The 16,596-nt window shown below is 51.9% G+C and overlaps 7 protein-coding genes across 7 annotated transcripts; 2 read left to right on the top strand and 5 right to left on the bottom strand.

The window, feature by feature from the left end:
- Window positions 1-1,937: 1,937 nt before the first annotated feature.
- Window positions 1,938-3,086, bottom strand: MFIFM68171_02760 (Cyclochlorotine biosynthesis protein; the record flags this gene model as incomplete). The annotated part of the gene is made up of 5 exons (XM_071058182.1): window positions 1,938-2,023; window positions 2,086-2,289; window positions 2,342-2,551; window positions 2,604-2,732; window positions 2,801-3,086. The coding sequence occupies 5 exons, from the start codon at window positions 3,084-3,086 to the stop codon at window positions 1,938-1,940; spliced, it is 915 nt and encodes a 304-aa protein (XP_070914283.1).
- A 1,057-nt stretch (window positions 3,087-4,143) lies between these two features.
- MFIFM68171_02759 (uncharacterized protein) lies at window positions 4,144-4,852 on the bottom strand (the record flags this gene model as incomplete). Its single annotated transcript, XM_071058181.1, has 2 exons — window positions 4,144-4,621; window positions 4,701-4,852. 2 exons carry the CDS (start codon window positions 4,850-4,852, stop codon window positions 4,144-4,146), a joined length of 630 nt encoding a protein of 209 aa, XP_070914282.1.
- A 424-nt stretch (window positions 4,853-5,276) lies between these two features.
- Window positions 5,277-5,718, bottom strand: MFIFM68171_02758 (uncharacterized protein; the record flags this gene model as incomplete). The annotated part of the gene is made up of 2 exons (XM_071058180.1): window positions 5,277-5,501; window positions 5,584-5,718. 2 exons carry the CDS (start codon window positions 5,716-5,718, stop codon window positions 5,277-5,279), a joined length of 360 nt encoding a protein of 119 aa, XP_070914281.1.
- A 126-nt stretch (window positions 5,719-5,844) lies between these two features.
- On the bottom strand, window positions 5,845-6,980 carry MFIFM68171_02757 (uncharacterized protein; the record flags this gene model as incomplete). Its single annotated transcript, XM_071058179.1, has 3 exons — window positions 5,845-6,141; window positions 6,258-6,560; window positions 6,657-6,980. The coding sequence occupies 3 exons, from the start codon at window positions 6,978-6,980 to the stop codon at window positions 5,845-5,847; spliced, it is 924 nt and encodes a 307-aa protein (XP_070914280.1).
- Window positions 6,981-7,824: 844 nt separating this feature from the next.
- MFIFM68171_02756 (ML-like domain-containing protein) lies at window positions 7,825-8,634 on the bottom strand (the record flags this gene model as incomplete). The annotated part of the gene is made up of 1 exon (XM_071058178.1): window positions 7,825-8,634. The coding sequence occupies one exon, from the start codon at window positions 8,632-8,634 to the stop codon at window positions 7,825-7,827; it is 810 nt and encodes a 269-aa protein (XP_070914279.1).
- Window positions 8,635-12,220: 3,586 nt separating this feature from the next.
- MFIFM68171_02755 (LysM domain-containing protein) lies at window positions 12,221-13,078 on the top strand (the record flags this gene model as incomplete). Its single annotated transcript, XM_071058177.1, has 2 exons — window positions 12,221-12,451; window positions 12,512-13,078. The coding sequence occupies 2 exons, from the start codon at window positions 12,221-12,223 to the stop codon at window positions 13,076-13,078; spliced, it is 798 nt and encodes a 265-aa protein (XP_070914278.1).
- Window positions 13,079-15,219: 2,141 nt separating this feature from the next.
- MFIFM68171_02754 (NAD(P)-binding domain-containing protein) lies at window positions 15,220-16,250 on the top strand (the record flags this gene model as incomplete). The annotated part of the gene is made up of 2 exons (XM_071058176.1): window positions 15,220-15,258; window positions 15,315-16,250. The coding sequence occupies 2 exons, from the start codon at window positions 15,220-15,222 to the stop codon at window positions 16,248-16,250; spliced, it is 975 nt and encodes a 324-aa protein (XP_070914277.1).
- Window positions 16,251-16,596: the final 346 nt, after the last annotated feature.

Here is a 16,596-nt window from a genome sequence, read left to right as displayed (position 1 = left end):
CCCGTCACCAACCTTGATCAAAGAAATTATTTTTATTTGGAAAGGCCTACTTCAAGCATCTTACAATAGGCCACATTGGATGAGATCGAGCACATCATGGCAAGCAAAAATACAAGGCAAGACGAACCCGCCAAGACACCATTCCTGAGCGCGGATGACCAAGACAATGATGACGTCGAGGATAGCCTTCCGGATTTTGAGGCTTCAAAAGCCCAACTATGCAAGAGATCGTGGCTCAAGCATCATCGAAATGCAGTCATTATCCATACGCTAATGATGCTTTCAAACGTGGTCATGGCCGTTATGTTCTCGACAAAGACATGTCATCAGGATACGAGGCTACTCTACAGTACGGATCCTCCTCCATTCCTAAGCAAGGAACTCTCAACGATATTCTGACTGACACAACTCGACAAGTAGCCCCTGTTCAAGACAATATCCGTCATATAATTCAAGTGATACGCGATGCCCCGAGCGATATCAGAGCAAGTCCGTATGTAGGGACACCATCAGCAGAAACTGAGGCGGCCTGGGACCATCTTTTACGCCGTACGAGACGACTGTTGCATTCTTACAACTTGGCTCTTTATCTGACATATTCCAGATCATAACCTACGGATTAAAAAGGAAGAGATGGAGGCGATGAACATCACCTCCATCGCATTTGCCCGTGGCGGTGGGTATCACGGGATGATGGCCGTCTTTCACGAGCTTCACTGCTTGGTACGGGATTCCTAGCATTTCAATCGCTTCTTTGAATCACCGGTAACCAAACTTGACCAGAGACTTGTTCGGGAGGCTACGCGCCAAGATCACTACTATAAGGGGATTAGTGACTCCGAAAAGGCCTACCTCGCAGGTCACACGGGTGAGTTCGTCATTACATACATAAATCGTTCGAATTCGGTGACTGACTTATTGAAGATCACTGCATTGACATCCTCCGGACCGGTGCCATGTGTCGAGCTGACACCACCATCTTCCCGTACCATTGGTCTGACCTCAACCGAGTGCCGAATCCTACTTGGGTTCAGAGACACGAGTGTATTGACTGGGGAAAATTGGAGGAATGGCTTGAGCCTCGCCGGGTTGATATTCATGCCCCAAATGTTCTCGTACATCCAAAATACGGTATGTCAAGCCTAAATAATATATTTGCCAACTGTATCAGGTCTAATCCAGTCCTCAACGATGCAGGCCCGGCGTATCCTGGTGGGAAGAAGATTGTGGAGCCAGACGGGCCGAAGAGATACCCTCTTGATCCAGAATTGTAACATCAAGATCATATCAGTTGTGTGTGAGGATTACGAGACAGACTGTGGTATCCTCATACTTTACCACTTTTAGTCGATGGAATTGTATATAAATCGTCTCGAAAGGCACGCCCAGTTGCTTACCGTATCTCGGGGATCTGTTAATGATCGTTCTGAGGTCAATGTCTACCCTCAGCCGAGTATCCCATTGGCTCACCTCGTAACGAGATGCTAGTACGCCGTTGCTTGAATCCCTCTGTCCATCTGTTCTCTTTTCACCTAGACGCAGCATGAGAGACAACGTATAATCCCTTTACAAAAGGCTGAAGATCAGATAATCAGGTCGTCTCAAACTAGAGCAAGATGTGGCATTTGTGACGAGCCCATCCATAGAGGGGGACTCAGCTCTCTGGGAAGAATGTAGCCGCTCATGGGCTCCGGTTGGAAGTGCTTGGCAAACACCAGACGATTGTAAGATCAGATCCTTTACTTTACTACCTTATATAACGTTAGATCAAAGGCTGATTTTAAGCACAACATGAACCGCAGTTAATTCCCAGATACAGGGCTACAACCCCCCCTCGCCAATGTTGAACAGCGGAAGAAAGAAACATCCGCGGAATTTACCGCAGCCGCCCTATTCGGTTCTCCGCGACCCCAACCCGTCAGATCCAATATGGAGTTTCAGTGCCCGTCATGTCCACCATGGCTAAGGTAGGGAGGGTCCACCGCCCCAAGTTTGTCACCCTCGCCATCAGGATAAGCAACGCCTGGCAAAAAAGAGAGGGGGATCAGCACTGAGTTATCTGTTGCTCTTTTCTGATATCCTCACCTTTGGTGGGATGAACCAGCCAGCCTGGTTTCATCATATCAACTGTCCTTTCCTTGGTCCACTTGTCCAACTTTTCCCAATTGATGCATTGGTGCGATGTTGCATTGGCAACGGGAATGAGACTGTCTTCGTGCCACTCGTATGTGATCAAGCCGATATCACCGTGGCACATGACTGACATACGGAGGAAATCAATGCAGTGCTCTAGAAACGGTCAATAACATTCCGCTTATTGAAGACGAGTACCATAGCTCACCGTTGTGCAGTCTGTTGAGCTCGCGCTGATGTTCAGTAAGCTCGGGGAAATAATATTCCAAGTACATATACTGGTGGATTCTCTTGAGACAGTGGAGTTCGTGATACACGTTGAGAGTGCCCAGGTATCCGCCGCCTTCGGGCACGGCCACACCAATGTCCTCTCTGCCGTAGTAGCGCATATACTCGGGTTCAATAATAATATTTTCATCTAAAACGCGTTAATTCACGGTTTCGACAGACGGTTGGAGGACGCGACTTACCATTGAGTAGATCATGCCACCCCTTGTCCAGCGACGGGCTGGGTTTGCCGGAGAAGCGACCCTTCTCCTGAATTCTGTCCTCCAGTTGGAGGACGGTATCTTTGTACTCGAGTATCGAAACCGCGGGAGCTATTAATTCAATCCTATAAGCTTCACAATCTCGGCCGTGACGTGGATGGTACCGCAGCTTGACGCACAGTGCGGTAACCCCTGGTTCCTAATGCATTGGGGCTTCGATTTTGCCACCAGAGACAGGATCAGGAGGTAAACCGAGAAAAGTGCCAGATGAGCAAGCAAGAAGCGCCTGTTGCGCCAGATCGACGGCCTGCTACCATATTCTTGCTCAAATTTGCGGCCTTTCTCTAGAAGGCCGTCGTCCGACTGCTTGTCCGATGTTGGCGTAGACGCTCCCCCGGGGACAGATGTGTAGCCTGCGTCAAGCCTGCCCCAGCGAAACTGATGTAGTGCGCCAAGACGAGGCATGATTTCTCTCAGAATTCAGGGCTCAAGGGCTTGTTTTCCGTGTATGGAAGCTTCTCTCGCTGTTGTAAGTTTAGGTGGTGGTGAAAGAGTGAGCGAAGGTAATCGGACGCGAGTTCGGGAGTACTTCGAATTCACATAGCGTGCGATAAAGCCACAGGGCTTTCGAATAACATAGAAATTAGGATAAACGTCAGACTTGTCAACCGGTTAGACCTTTCGAGGTATGTCACATAAGACCGCAATGTCATGGCGGCTCGGCGACGAGTATTTGGCATTTCAGGGGTTGTGCACCTGACCATGCAGGTAAAGCCGTAACGGAGCCAAAATCTGATGACAATGCATATGCACTACGGATCCATTGCAACCCCGCACGAACTTTCGCTATACACCAAACACTTCTGGCAGGAAGCAAACTGTCCTGGAACCAGCTTCGTGATGCATGACTGGAACTAAGTACTCCCTTCCCTTACCTTGCTTAGGCCGAGGCACTGTATTAAACCAACCCCACATTTGCATCAAAGTATCGTACACCTGGAGACTCAGTCATCCTCAACGTTGCCACCTGTTAATAGTCTTCGCGTTGACGAGAGGAGCCTTTGGTCACCGGCTGAGCCGGCCGGGACGACGGATCTGTGCCAAAACCAGCCGTAGCAGTCTCGTGGCCGAGACTGTTCTTTGACACCACGTCCGACTGGCCTACAACTCTGCACGTGGAGCCGGGCCAATCAACTCCGGGATCTCGCCGTGAACTCGACTGCGCGGTGATTTTCTATCGAGAGTGTCTGAACCAGGCATGATGCAGGCCAGGGCTAATGCCCCAAACTCGGTCTCGTGACATTTTACACGACAGTAGAGTAGGTACATTAGCCACGAATTCCTGCGGTAATTCGGGAGTACAATTTTTCGACTCAGGAAAAGCCAGGCCGGATCATCGGCCCACCGGAATATACGCGCAGGCGTGTCTGGTAAAGAACATACCTGCCTTCTAAATTCCAAAGCAGGCAATAGTGTCCCTGCAGTGCCCTTGTGACTGTGTATGAGTGACAGTCACCTCCCTTTAATCTGTATTGTAGATGCCCCACAACACTTGAACTGTCGTACCAGCGGTGGTGCCATCGCAAGGCATGACGCCCTTGGCATCGACCTTGCTATCGATGCCGTCCTGGCCGCCCACCTTGAATTCCACGGCGCCACCGGTTCCGCCGGTCCGTTCGATACCAAAGGCGCACCCTCCATACGAGAAGATCTCGCGGTGGCAAGTGATGCGATGGGTGAACTCTGTTCCTGCGTCGCCCTCAATGTTCCGGATGATTCGCAGGCAGTCCGACACTAAGGGGGAGGCGTCATTGGTCTGGTCTTCAAACGTGGACAGGCTGCGCCTCTCCTTTCTCGGGTGGACATCGCAGGGGTAGGTATCGCTGCTGCCCTTGGTAGATGTGTTCCAGGACTGGAAGACGCGGTCGGGGCTACGCACGGGGAACCGGACAAACCCGGGGGTCGTGATGTCTACGTTGAGCAGGTCCCGTCGTCGGGTCCTTGGCTGAGCTGTCGTTAATCGGGCCCGGAACGCCGCCTCCGTTGGTTTTTCTGTTCTTCTTCCATGTGCAGACTGACCCGGTTACTAGGTCTTCCTTGGTTATGCCGCCGAACCTTTCGAGCTCGCCTAGGCCCACAGACACGGAGAACTTATTGCCCTGGCAAGCGGGCTGGCAAGAACCGCTGGCACCGTTCGGGACCTTTCTCGCATCCTGTCGGTCCGTAGCCATTGTCAACGGTCTTCTTCAATGTCCAGCAGCCGATGTCATGACCCGATTTGAGCGTTTACTTCGATAGACTGAATGAATCTCCTATGGTTCGCCTAGTCAATGTCAGACCATTTAGCATGACCTCGCGCTAAGCAGTGTTGGTGTCTATCGCCTTCCAGCGCTCCGACGGTGTGTAATCGCCTGGATTTGCCACGACTTTAGCTGTGCAGTCGAAGGTCTTCTAGTTGCTGATAGTCATGTTATTTTCCTTCGGGTTGTCTCCGCTGGCCGCCAGCGCAATAAACGAAGCCCAGTCCTTTGCGGGCTTGGGAGGGTTGTGAAATTCCTGCAAATCACTGGCCCAGTCCGTGGTGCCTGCTATGCCCTAGTTTGCGTAAAGTGTTGAGCGGACCTGTTCGGTGTCTTCGCTCATGTATCCGATCTACTAGTTGTTATCGTAGACAAGGATGTCACTGCTGCTGCTAGGGTCCAGGAAGTGCATCACCACGCAGCTCTCACGCTTAGCGCCAGGTCCGCCAACAATAATCTTCTTGATCTCGGTATCGGTGACGTATTCGGCGGTTCCGGTGCACCTCCCCGGCGTTGTCTGAGACTCCAGCCGGGTGGTGGTGAATTTGCAAGGTGACACTCCAGCATCCTCGTTGTTCCACTGCAAAAGAGCGCCCGTAGCTGGTCACACTGTCAATGATCTTGTTTCCGGGAACGCCTGTCTTGGTGACCGTGGCCGGCACCTGCTTGGTTTCACTCAGCTTCACCTGGTTGCAAAGGCAGTTGCCCGTGTCACAACCCTCCCGAGACCACTGGTTGTGGACTTCCCACTTGCCCGGGGGATTATACGTCATGTAGACGATGTAGTCAACGATCATGCTAGTCTCCTCGATTGCGAACTGCTTTAAGTACCCGTACGAGGCCGGGTCGGCAGTTGGAAATGCAGCTAGGGTACCGGGCTTGGCCGTCCCCGGCGGGTCGATTTGGTGTCAGCGCAGAAGCCCTTAGTGATACCACACTGGCCCCAGATGTTGGAACAAGCGTTCAGGGGGCCAGGGGTCGAGGTTGGCAATCTTGGAACCGTCCGTGGGCGGCCTGAAGCCCGGCTTCTGCGGGCTGCACACGGCATTGATGATGGGAGAAGGAAATGGCGGCTTTGCTGTGCTCAGGCACGTGATGGTCTCGGCGAAAAGCAGCTTGCACCCGCGCCAGCCCCATATGTTCTTGTTGAAGCCTTCCCTCTCGTCGTTCGTCAGCCCGTATTCAGCCCTCAGCTCGGCGAAGTTATCGCCGGTCTGGACCTATACGAGAAGCACGATCAGTCTGCGTTGCGCTTGGGATGGAAATCCGGAAGACTGCCGCTGGAACAGCACACATGCTGCTTTGGCTTCAGTGAGGTACAGATACCAGGTTGTACTTCCGCAAAGCCGTCGCCGGATACGACCTGCACCGTCCTGCAATTGGCACGCGTTTGCAGAAACTTAGCATGCGTGTTATGCCGGGCGCGGACAGCGGAGTTCGTCAAGTTAGAGTTGGTCATGGTACTACTCAAAAAGGGCGTAGTGAATGTGGCTATGCCCGGGAAGGTTTTCGACCCAGCAAATGACAGGCAAGTCGCGTTGGCCCATGATTTGGTGGCACTCTGGATGGAAGAGAATGTGGCATTGCTGGTAACGACGACGCCAAAGATGCGAGTGCTGTTGTGGTTCGGGCCGCAGAGCTACATAGCCAAACTGGGTGTCGTGACGTCGAGGGCGTCAAAGTTGTCTTGAAAAATTACGGGAGGGCGAAGCGTTAAGGCCTTCGTTCAGCAGACCTTGGCTGATGTAAACACCGATGGTGGCTTGCCCAGACAGGCCATACAGGATGAAGGGTCATCCGAAGCTCCGTGGCCGTTGACGATATAGGTTCTCGCGAATCTAGCCAACGAGTGACCGGATAGCAGCCTTAGCAAGGCCAATCCCCCGTGCAACCATCTAAGCTCAAAATCGACGTCAACATTGGCGGACTCGACAAGCTTGGCGGCCACCGACTCTAATGGCATGTTGTTGAAATCATGACTGAAGGGGGAGCAAGTCTGGATGGGATGGTTGGTGTCCGGATCGTTGACGGGGTCGTAGAGGGAGAAGTCATAGAGCATGGTGTGCTGACACCTCTTGATGATGTTGAAGTCGGGATAGACGGACCGTTTTCCCGTCCTCGGGCCGGAAACGAGGCATATTTAGGGGCACCGCCTGTACAACTGTGCCAACCGGGGCGATGAACGCCACAGCCCCCGACATGAGGTCTGTGTTTCAAGTTGTTGCTAAGACTGGCCTCGTACCTCAGGAGCGTGTGTCTCAGTGACCACGTGGATGGTAGGTGCGTGCCAGATGCCAATTGATGTCGGAATGGATTTGGCTTTCGATGTGGAAGAGACGGCCCTTAAATAAGAAGACCTTTGCTGCCAACATGATCTTGCCCCTTTTTTTGTGGCGCTTTTGTTTAACCGAGAGGAAGAGTGGGTCTCTAACAGGCGCAGAGACAATAGAGAGTGTCGACCGTAAGATTCTGCAAAGGGTCATAAGGCTGACCAGGAATAGTGCACAGTTGGGGAATGATCCCATGATGCGATGCGATGCGATGCGATGCGATGCGAGAGGCGGGGTGAGAGGGAAGAAGGGGGGGGGGGGGGGGGGTTCTTGAGTAGGTAGTGTTCCTGTTGCAGGCGAATTCGCCGTGCAGTGTACTTGCCGATGTGTGGAGTTTGCGAACGTGGGAAAGTTAAGAGTATGCCTGCGAAGTGAAGGGCCCACAGGTGTAAGCGAATTGGTTAGGCGACGCAGGAATGCCTGCTAGTCGAGACGTGGTAGCTGTCTGGCTTCATCTCCATGATTATAACTAACCCCTGAACCTGCGTAACCAACAACAAAAAGGGAATGAAATAGAAGCGCCCGGGGTGGGCAAGATTGTAGGGGCCTTGGGTGATGTCGCCGGTTGTCTGATCAGGCAAAAAGGAAACAAATGGCGCCGAAAGCAGCTGCGAAGCTTGTGACACCTGCAACGGTCAGCAGCTGGACAGCGTTGTCTTCTTTTGGGGAGTCGGCAGGTTGGTTCAAGCCTTTGCACAATGCGGCATGCAAAGAGGCGGACATGCTCGCGACCACTGCCGTGTCGATCCTGACCTGGCAGGGGTTCGCAGTCGGGGTCGGGGAAGAGGAGGCCAACACTGCGTAAGTGCCAGACGGTCGGTGAGCGTCCCAATAAACAGGAGCAACTTCAAGAATTTGGTCAGTCATATTGATGGTAACTCTGTTTTCGGGCGGACATGTCTTGTCATTGGCTGTCGCAGCGACGAGATCGACTTCCTGCGCGCCTCTCGATATGTTGAAGTAGACATTGAAGTTGATGTCATTACCGAGGATGCTGACCTCATCGCCGCTCACGTTGCAGCTTCGCCAGGTGACAGTAGAGAACAGCTGATAACGCCCCTCGGTCTCGATGTTTACGTGGTGATAAACAAAGTAGGGCTCGCTGGAGTAGTTGGCGTAGGTCAGGTCATGAATGCTGTCCCCGAACGCCGACCTCAAGTCGGGGCCATTGCGGATGAACAAGTAGATCTCGGGTTGGAGAAGTTGTGCCATGTTGGCATTCTGGATTGCAAAGATGATGGGGAAGTGTTCCCTCGGCGCATATGTCCCGTTGGGACGCGGGGAGACGACATCGATTTCCAGCACGCCGGCAGCATTGACGAGGGCTCCAAGGCAGGCCAACGAGCCCATGACGGACCAAACGGCACAGGAGACGAGATGCATGATGGTATTGTTGCTGTTGTTGTTGCTGCTGCTGCTGCTGCTGCTGTCGCTAGTGGTCGATACGCGAAATGAAGTTATTGATGACAGCGGTTGTCAGGAATAGAGGACTGAAGGAGGTATTCGGGATCCGGAGGCGCAGTTGGGGCCGACACTGCTAGCGTGTATGAATGCAGATAGGTGGGCGACAAACCACATGGGATTTGATGCCTGTTATTTCCAGCGACAACCAGGCAGAGATGACAATGTTCCCAAGGGGGTCGCGACTCGAGAATTGAATTGGGTGAGAAAGAAGACATGAACGAGGGAAATCGTTCATATTGGAGCCGCCTGCTCACCTTACCTAAGGCAATAATCAATAAACAACGAACCAACTCGCTCTTTGCGAACGAACACCCAACTCTTGCCCTATTGTCATTAGCCGGCTTGGTCCGCTTGGCGTCGTGCCAATTTCCTGTCTGGGCAACGCTACCTGACAGCTCTTATCAGGGACTGACAGCGCTAATAACTAATCACAGAGTACTGCGTACTGTGTGTAGCCCGATCTAGGCATATATGTAAACTGTGTTTTCATTTGTTCGAGAATACACCACCAAGGTCAGGGTCCTTTCTTATTTTGCAATTCGCTGACCTTCTCCGTTTCTAGTAACGGATATGGCAAGAGCGCGCGAGCGGGAGACAGGGTAAACTGCACGTAACAAAAGGTTTCAAGACCGGCAATCCCACGGCGAGCCCCTGATTCAGTGATTCTGCGTACCCTACCTACTGAAAAGAAAACTATGGATTCTTCTGGATAGGATCACGCTCCATACCACTTCGAACATTACGGCTAATAATGCAGTCGGCCAGAATAAGGTAATTAATTACCGCCAGGTCTCATTTGGTTGAGTCAGACTTCCATCGCGTCCCCACTTGGGATTCTCATTGGTCGGCTCATCAGATCCAGGCTTCGTTCGAACGAAAGTGAACTAGTGCGAAGATATTGGGTCACTCTGTTGGAAAATTGTACGTGCCGTGAATATGAACCCGTTGCAAAGCGAAGGACTTTCTCGGCACGAGTTGAACATGACGACCTGGCGTCTGCCCCCGTCTCGTGAGCCTCGTTTTCTCCTGAAGGGTACCGGCCTTCAGCCCTGTCCTCCTTCAGTCGGCTTCTAGGTTCTCGGTCAAATCTTCAACGCGAAGGATGTACTTCACACGTCTTCACCTTCTTACCGCCGGGTTTCTTTCAAGCTTGGGATTGGTCTCAGTCGGGAGACACTCACCCCGCGGTGTCGAGTGCTTCTTCGAGATTCCGGCAGCGAGTGGTGATACCTCCGAGAGCCTCGCGTCCAGCTGGGGTCTCTCAATCAACCTCTTCAAAAAGACCAACCGGATGTTACCTGCTCTGTCTCGGGGCCGGCAAGCTGTACTGCGTGGCCGGCGACTTGTATGTAAGATCCACGTTGTTTCCGTCTCTTTCGGTAGTCATGACGCTCCTGAGACAGCAGTTCTGCTCCCAAACTGCTCCCGACACTCCCAACAGCCCATTGTAGGAAAGAAATGACTGGCATTATTGAGCAGGACTCGAATGCGACCACCACCTGCATGCCTTCGCAGCCCCAGAGCACCTCGACCAAGAGTTCTACCACCACCCAGTCTTCAACTGCCTAGCTACTACCATTCGGTCTTCGACGACGCAGTCCTCGGCCACCACCCCTTCAGCCACTCCGGGCATGTACCCTACTATGCCCGGGATTGGCTCGAAATATGACCGTTTCTACAAGACCAAGTCGGGCGATTATTGCGATACCATTGTATCGAGCAATGGCATCACCAGGCTCAATGCCGCCTGCTCCAATCTGTGCCTTGACAACTACATGTGCACCCATGTCACCAGTGCCATTCTGCCGTCTGCCACCAACTCTGCGCTCACACCAAGCAATTCTCCTACCCTGCCCGGCGCCGTATCAAACTGTAACAAGTGGTACAATATCGTCTCTTGTGACACGTGTGAGAACATCTCTTCGAAGAACACCATCGCCGTGGGCCAGTTCAGGAGCTGGAGCACCCAAATCAACACTAGTATGTCCCATCATCCGCTGAAATTTTTTCGGCTTTATTCCTTGTCGCTAATTGCTGCTCTTAAACAGGCTGCAACAATGTTGGCTGACCTGTGTCGGCGTTCCCGGTGCCGCCATGCCCATGCCCGGCATTATGTCGAATTGCAGCCGCTACATCCTGGTTGTTCCTGGAAATGGGTGTGATTCCATTGCCCAGAAGAACGGCATCACCTGGCCCACTTCCGGCGCCAATATCGACTAGGTGAATAACAGCTACCCCCCTTCTCCTGCTACGTAATTAGTTTCCGCTTCCATCTTCGTATTCTCTCCCCAATCGGAGTCAACAAGTCTTCCCTATACCAGCACCCAGCCTGACGAGCGGCGCCCAACGGCAAGGTAGCCCCTTTGAACTTGTATGGTCGCTTATAGAAGTTTCCAAACTGCGTGATGCTCACTCCAGCGGCACCCCAATCGTTCTCTGTTGTCTACTAAATGCGCTGAAGGCCACTGAAGGCCACTGAGCCAAATCCAGGAGAATAATGCTTACCAACACCCAGATTCATCCAACTCCTCCTCATTGTATACGCAGGTATCCGGCGAACCGCCTGGAATGACCAAGCCGTAATACTCAGAGCCCTCTCTGGCGTTGTCCCTAAAGACATTGGGGCGTATCAAAAAGAGAGAGAGAATCGACCGAGATGTGTTGAGTTGGCGGAATATGACACTCTCACCAAAAGTAGTATTGGAAGTCTTGGTATCTTGAGTGCCATTTCGGCAGAACGCTAGCTGCCTGGCAAGCGAGAATATGGATCCGGACACCGACCGGAAGCTTTCGGGTGAGTCATAAAACGAAAACGCACAAGGTTCATGTAAGAGAGATTTAATCTGCCTCGGCACCCTCTGGCTGATTAGGATAACTTAGGCATCACACCACATGCTGACGAAAATTGAACTAATCACCAGGTTGACCGGCCTTCTCTCATCTTGGAGGATTGGTATAGAGATCCTTGGAAGGAGCAATGACAGGGCAATGCGTTGTACTTGGTTTAACCAGACTTGGACTTATTTGGGTAGAGAAATGGTGCATCAATATATTGATAATAGTGTGATGTATCATTCAAGTTAAACAAGGGGTGTATGGGTGCATCCAGGGCTCGCCTGAGTATGATTAGTTACCCAGTTTACCACCGGTCCACAATCGCAAGGCGGCCCAGGTTGTTGGGTCAGTTGGTGGTTTAATAGGCGGGCCCACAGGCACTCAGCCTAAACAGCACAAGGATCTTCGTATTGGCACCCTAAGGTATCCTCAATATCTGCCTGCCGGTAAGCCCGAGCAAAAGATCAATGCAGTGGCGCAGCCTAGGGATCGTATTCGGCAACTTCGACTCCTGTCGCTCAGCCAAGGTGACTTGACTTGCCGGAACACAAATTACTACTTAAGAAACCAATCGTGGCCTCAACCCCGTCATCAGCGAGCCAACTGCATACTGATTCTTAGAGTCAACTCCCAAAGCAACACATAGCATTTGTGACCTTAATCCCTCATCATGCACCTCTCGTTCCCACTTCTTCACGGTCTGTTGATCGCTGTGGCCGCAGCATCGCGCGAGGGACACAAAATAGTCCGACGTCAAGGCAGTGAAGATGGCCGGGAAGGCCCGATCGAACCCGATACAGCACCGGACTGCACCTACTTTGATACGGCTCATACTCCTTCGGATAACTGCACGCATTTTGAACAGTGGTGGGGCGTCTCCCATGAGGACTTTGTGAAATGGGTGAGTATCCCCTCCTATTATCGTCTTATAGACCACGCCAGCCTTACCACTTTGGGCCAGAACCCCAGTGTCAAGCACGACTGCAGCGGCATCAAGATTGGCAACTCGTACTGCGTCGAGGTAAACTGGGGCATCCCTTCTACGACTACGACCACGGCTGCACCTACCACCACAGCTACACCCAAGCCGAGGCCGACCCAACCAGGGCTGGTTGACACATGCACCAAATTCTACCGTGCCGTATCCGGAGACATCTGCGTTGGAATCGCCGCCGCATATGGAAACTTCACCTTCGCGGACTTCCTGGCATGGAATCCGGCTGTCGGCCAGGACTGCAGCGGGCTCCTGGCCGGGTGGTACTATTGTGTCGAGGGACCAAAGAGCCCGACTACTGTAACCAGCTCCCGGACGCCAACCGAGACGTGCAACCCAACAGCACCGACGCCAACCCAACCCGTGGCCATCTGTGGCTGCAACAAGTGGCACGAGATTCTCAGCGGAGATACCTGCAGTATCATCATCCAGCAATATGGACTCAACGGGCAGGACTTTTACCGCTGGAATTCGAATGTTGGGGAAACTTGTCAGCTCTTGTGGCTTGGGTATTATGTCTGCGTCGGCGTCTAGGAAGCTCAATTACCCGCATATAAAGAGCGCAGATCAAGCAGCGATTAGAATCAGAATAGCTTTACCATGCACTTAACACTCCTCGGGAAGTGAGTCTTTAGCACTCTCTTCAATTCACCAATACTACGCCCTGACAATACGGTCATGACGGCGGCTTTTCGACCAAGTGCTGCAATGATTCGAGTGTATGTACATCGAGGGTAAATCTGACGAGTAAGGGTCTTGCTAGTGCTCCCTCTAAGACTAGCACATATTGTCAGCGACAGTGCGTGAACATGTATTCCGGTATCTCAAGCTTTCTACGGCGCTGGAGATAGTACCATTAATGGACGCTTTAAGAGCGAAGGGTTATATAATACGGAGAAAATGATAGTAGGAGGAGAAGCCTGAGATATGAGATGGGGACAGAGTTTAACTGCATCAGCGTTGTGCCTCAAATATATGTGGCTTCCATACTTTACAGCTATATTGAGGAAAGTATTCCTCAGACATTTGGGTCCTTTGATCAGGACGTGAGGCTTACTAGTGACAACGGCGCCCTGGTGGCTCCGCATCCGTGTCTGATATGTTTACGTCGGTCGCTCTCTAAACAGACCCTTGTGATGGTCAAAGCCCCGTTTAAATCAGAACAATAGCCTCGGAGTATTTGCCGAGTGTGTTTGGGCAATTCATCTCCATGATTCCTCCCGCGAGGTTTCGGTGCTCCATTACCTACTACAGTACTACACAGCGAGTACGTGTTGGCCAAGGGACGTCACAGCTACAGAGTCTCGTTAGACGACGGCTCTGCGTAAGTTCCTCGAAAGGTGAGGCTTTCGGTGTCATCTCTTTTCCGCTCTACTTCGAAGAGAAACAGACATATCCCGTTGGCGGATAGGATGAGGCGCACATTCAATCTGGCATTTAGGTGCCTTTTACTTTGCAACTAAAACTTCTCAATGGACGTTAGATAAGCCTCCATTGGCAATATACCACGACTGTGGAGGAAGGGTGGCACAGGGAGAAAGTTGGTAACCCAGGAAGGAGAGATGTACGTTGGAATCTCATATTGAGTTGGGGAAATTTTCCCCTAGGCGATAGGGTCCCTCTGGTCACAGGGCTACACTTGTTACAAGCTCAATTGACGAGCTTTCTTTGCTTACAAAGTGGCCTCGCTCTAACCCAGAGGAGCTCTATCGGCATATGTTGTTTTGACCCTGTCCAGGGTGCAGGGGCCCAATTTGTTGTGGTTGTCGCCTGGCCTCTCTTGTCTATCTTGTCTGTTTGGTATTTGGCCACCTTTGCCCTCCCGTTTGTTGATGGGTATGTGGGTGTAGATATGTATTTCTGCACCATTTTAATATTAATACCGATGTTTGAAAAGGTTCAAAGCTGATGCTCCAAAATGGAACATAGGATTGGCGAGAGAGCAAAGGAACAAGTGTCGGACCACATGCCTAAGTTCAACGTAGCGCAATCCAGAGGTGATGCCTTGCTTAACCGGCGCAGAAAAAAAATCAGCGTAATCGTCGAATAAGTTTGCCTTCTTACAGTGCTTTTCTCATTTCCTTAAAAACGAACCACTGATTTGAGTGGTTCGAGGGTGCGGGCTCGTTAGAGGACATTGACACGTAGACCCGGATATACCGGAGATACGAACACTCAAGAGAATACCTACGAAACGTTTCACATGAAATAGGCCCCCAGACTCCAGCTAGATGTAATCCAAGTCCGCGCGAAGTCCGAGGTAGCTGACATAGAACTGCACAGTCTGACAAGCATCAGTATGATTTGTAATGTCGTATCGCATCGGAGGAATTAATAATATGAGTGGAGAATCAAGGTCTTCGACATCTCCAGTTGCGAGCAGGTCCTCGGGAGCATGTGGAGGAGAGATTTGCTGTGTTAGCTTACTTCCTACAGGGCATGATCCAACCACTCTCTAGTCCTACTAATATTCACTTTCGACAGAGTTCCGGATGATCCGGCCAATATTCAATATTCGGAGTGAGGTGGCATATAAGTGTACCGTGTGATCACCTCTCATAAGGCTTCTCAAGTACTTCATTACTTGCCTACATCTCCAGCTCAAGTTTGTATACTTGACTGAACGGACCTAACATAACTCTGTTCCCGCCCTTCTATCCACACTTGACTTCACTATGTCCGCTAGGGCGCTCAAAAAAGTTGCCATCATTGGTGTAAGTCATACCAACCGCTTGCCGGTGCCTTCGCACGCGACTTATAACCTAGTCAGGCAACCGGCCGGATCGGCGGGGCCTTCACAGAGGCGCTGCTGCAGACAAACAAGCACACCGTTACGGCTCTGATGCGGGCTGGCAGCAATGGCACGATTCCCAAGGGAGTCAAGGTAGTCAAGGTCGACTATGAGGATGAGGTCTCAATAATCGAGGCCCTTAAAGACCAAGAATTTGTCGCCATCACCCTCGGTGTCAAGGCTCCCGAGGACCTCCACAGAAGAATCGTTGCCGCTGCCGGCAAGGCCGGTGTCCCCTACATCATGCCCAACGTCTACAGCTATCCCATTGACCGATACCACATTGCCAAGGAGGAGGACGTTTACGGCAAGCTAGTCCTGGAGCGGATCAACGGCATTGAAAAGCATGGCCTATCGTCCCCTATCACGCTAGCATGTGGTTTTTGGTACGAGTGGAGCCTTGCACTAGGCAACCAGGGCTTCGGATTCACCATCAAGGACCGCAAAGTGACCTTCTTCGACGACGGCAAGCGAACCATCACCGTCAGCACTTGGGATCAGTGTGGCCGCGCCTTGGCAGCGTTTCTCAGCCTTCCCGAGTCTGGAGCATCCCCATCAATTGCTGACTTCAAGAACAAGTTCCTCCTTATCAACAGCTTCCGCGTCTCACAACGCGATATGCTCGACAGCCTGCACCGTGTCATGGGCACCACGGATGCCGATTGGGACATCACCTATGAGAGCACGGCCAAGCGCGTGCAGGAGGGCACCGAGGAGCTGAAGAAGGGCATGTTTACGGGTTTTGTCAAGACTCTCTATGGGGGTGTCTTCATGCCCAGCAATCCAAATAGCGATTACGCCGCTACGCAGCCGATGGCTAACGACATCCTCGGATTACCTAAGGAGGGCCTGGATGAGGCAACTAAGAGGGCGGTAGATATGGTCCAGAATGGATGGAACCCATTTGCCGAATAATTAATCCGAAGCGAGCGTAATGTAATAGACTCAAGATGGCCGACCAGCGCCGTCTTGCTAAGAAATTTCGCTATACTCAGATTAGTCAAGCCTACTGAAATCCATTTCCAGCTCCAAGGGTGAGAACCTGCCGCTCTTAGCTGAACTGGTACTCCTCTGCTGTGCTAGTGTCTCTCGCCGAGCTCTCGGCGGACTACCAGACCTCTATTATATATTACTTCTTGAGGGTACCCCAATTATTGCTTCCGCCACTCAATATTCAAAGGCTACTTCCAAACTGGTTTCTTTACATCCACCCGGTGCGCAGCTACCATCAGTTGAGATTGCTGTTGGCCGCATGGAACTG

Source organism: Madurella fahalii (genome assembly GCF_045866475.1).
Source record: "Madurella fahalii IFM 68171 DNA, scaffold_1, whole genome shotgun sequence".
NCBI classification, from domain to species: domain Eukaryota; kingdom Fungi; phylum Ascomycota; class Sordariomycetes; order Sordariales; genus Madurella; species Madurella fahalii.
Note: the sequence above shows the minus strand (reverse complement) of the source record. Positions and strands in the feature narration are given on the sequence as shown.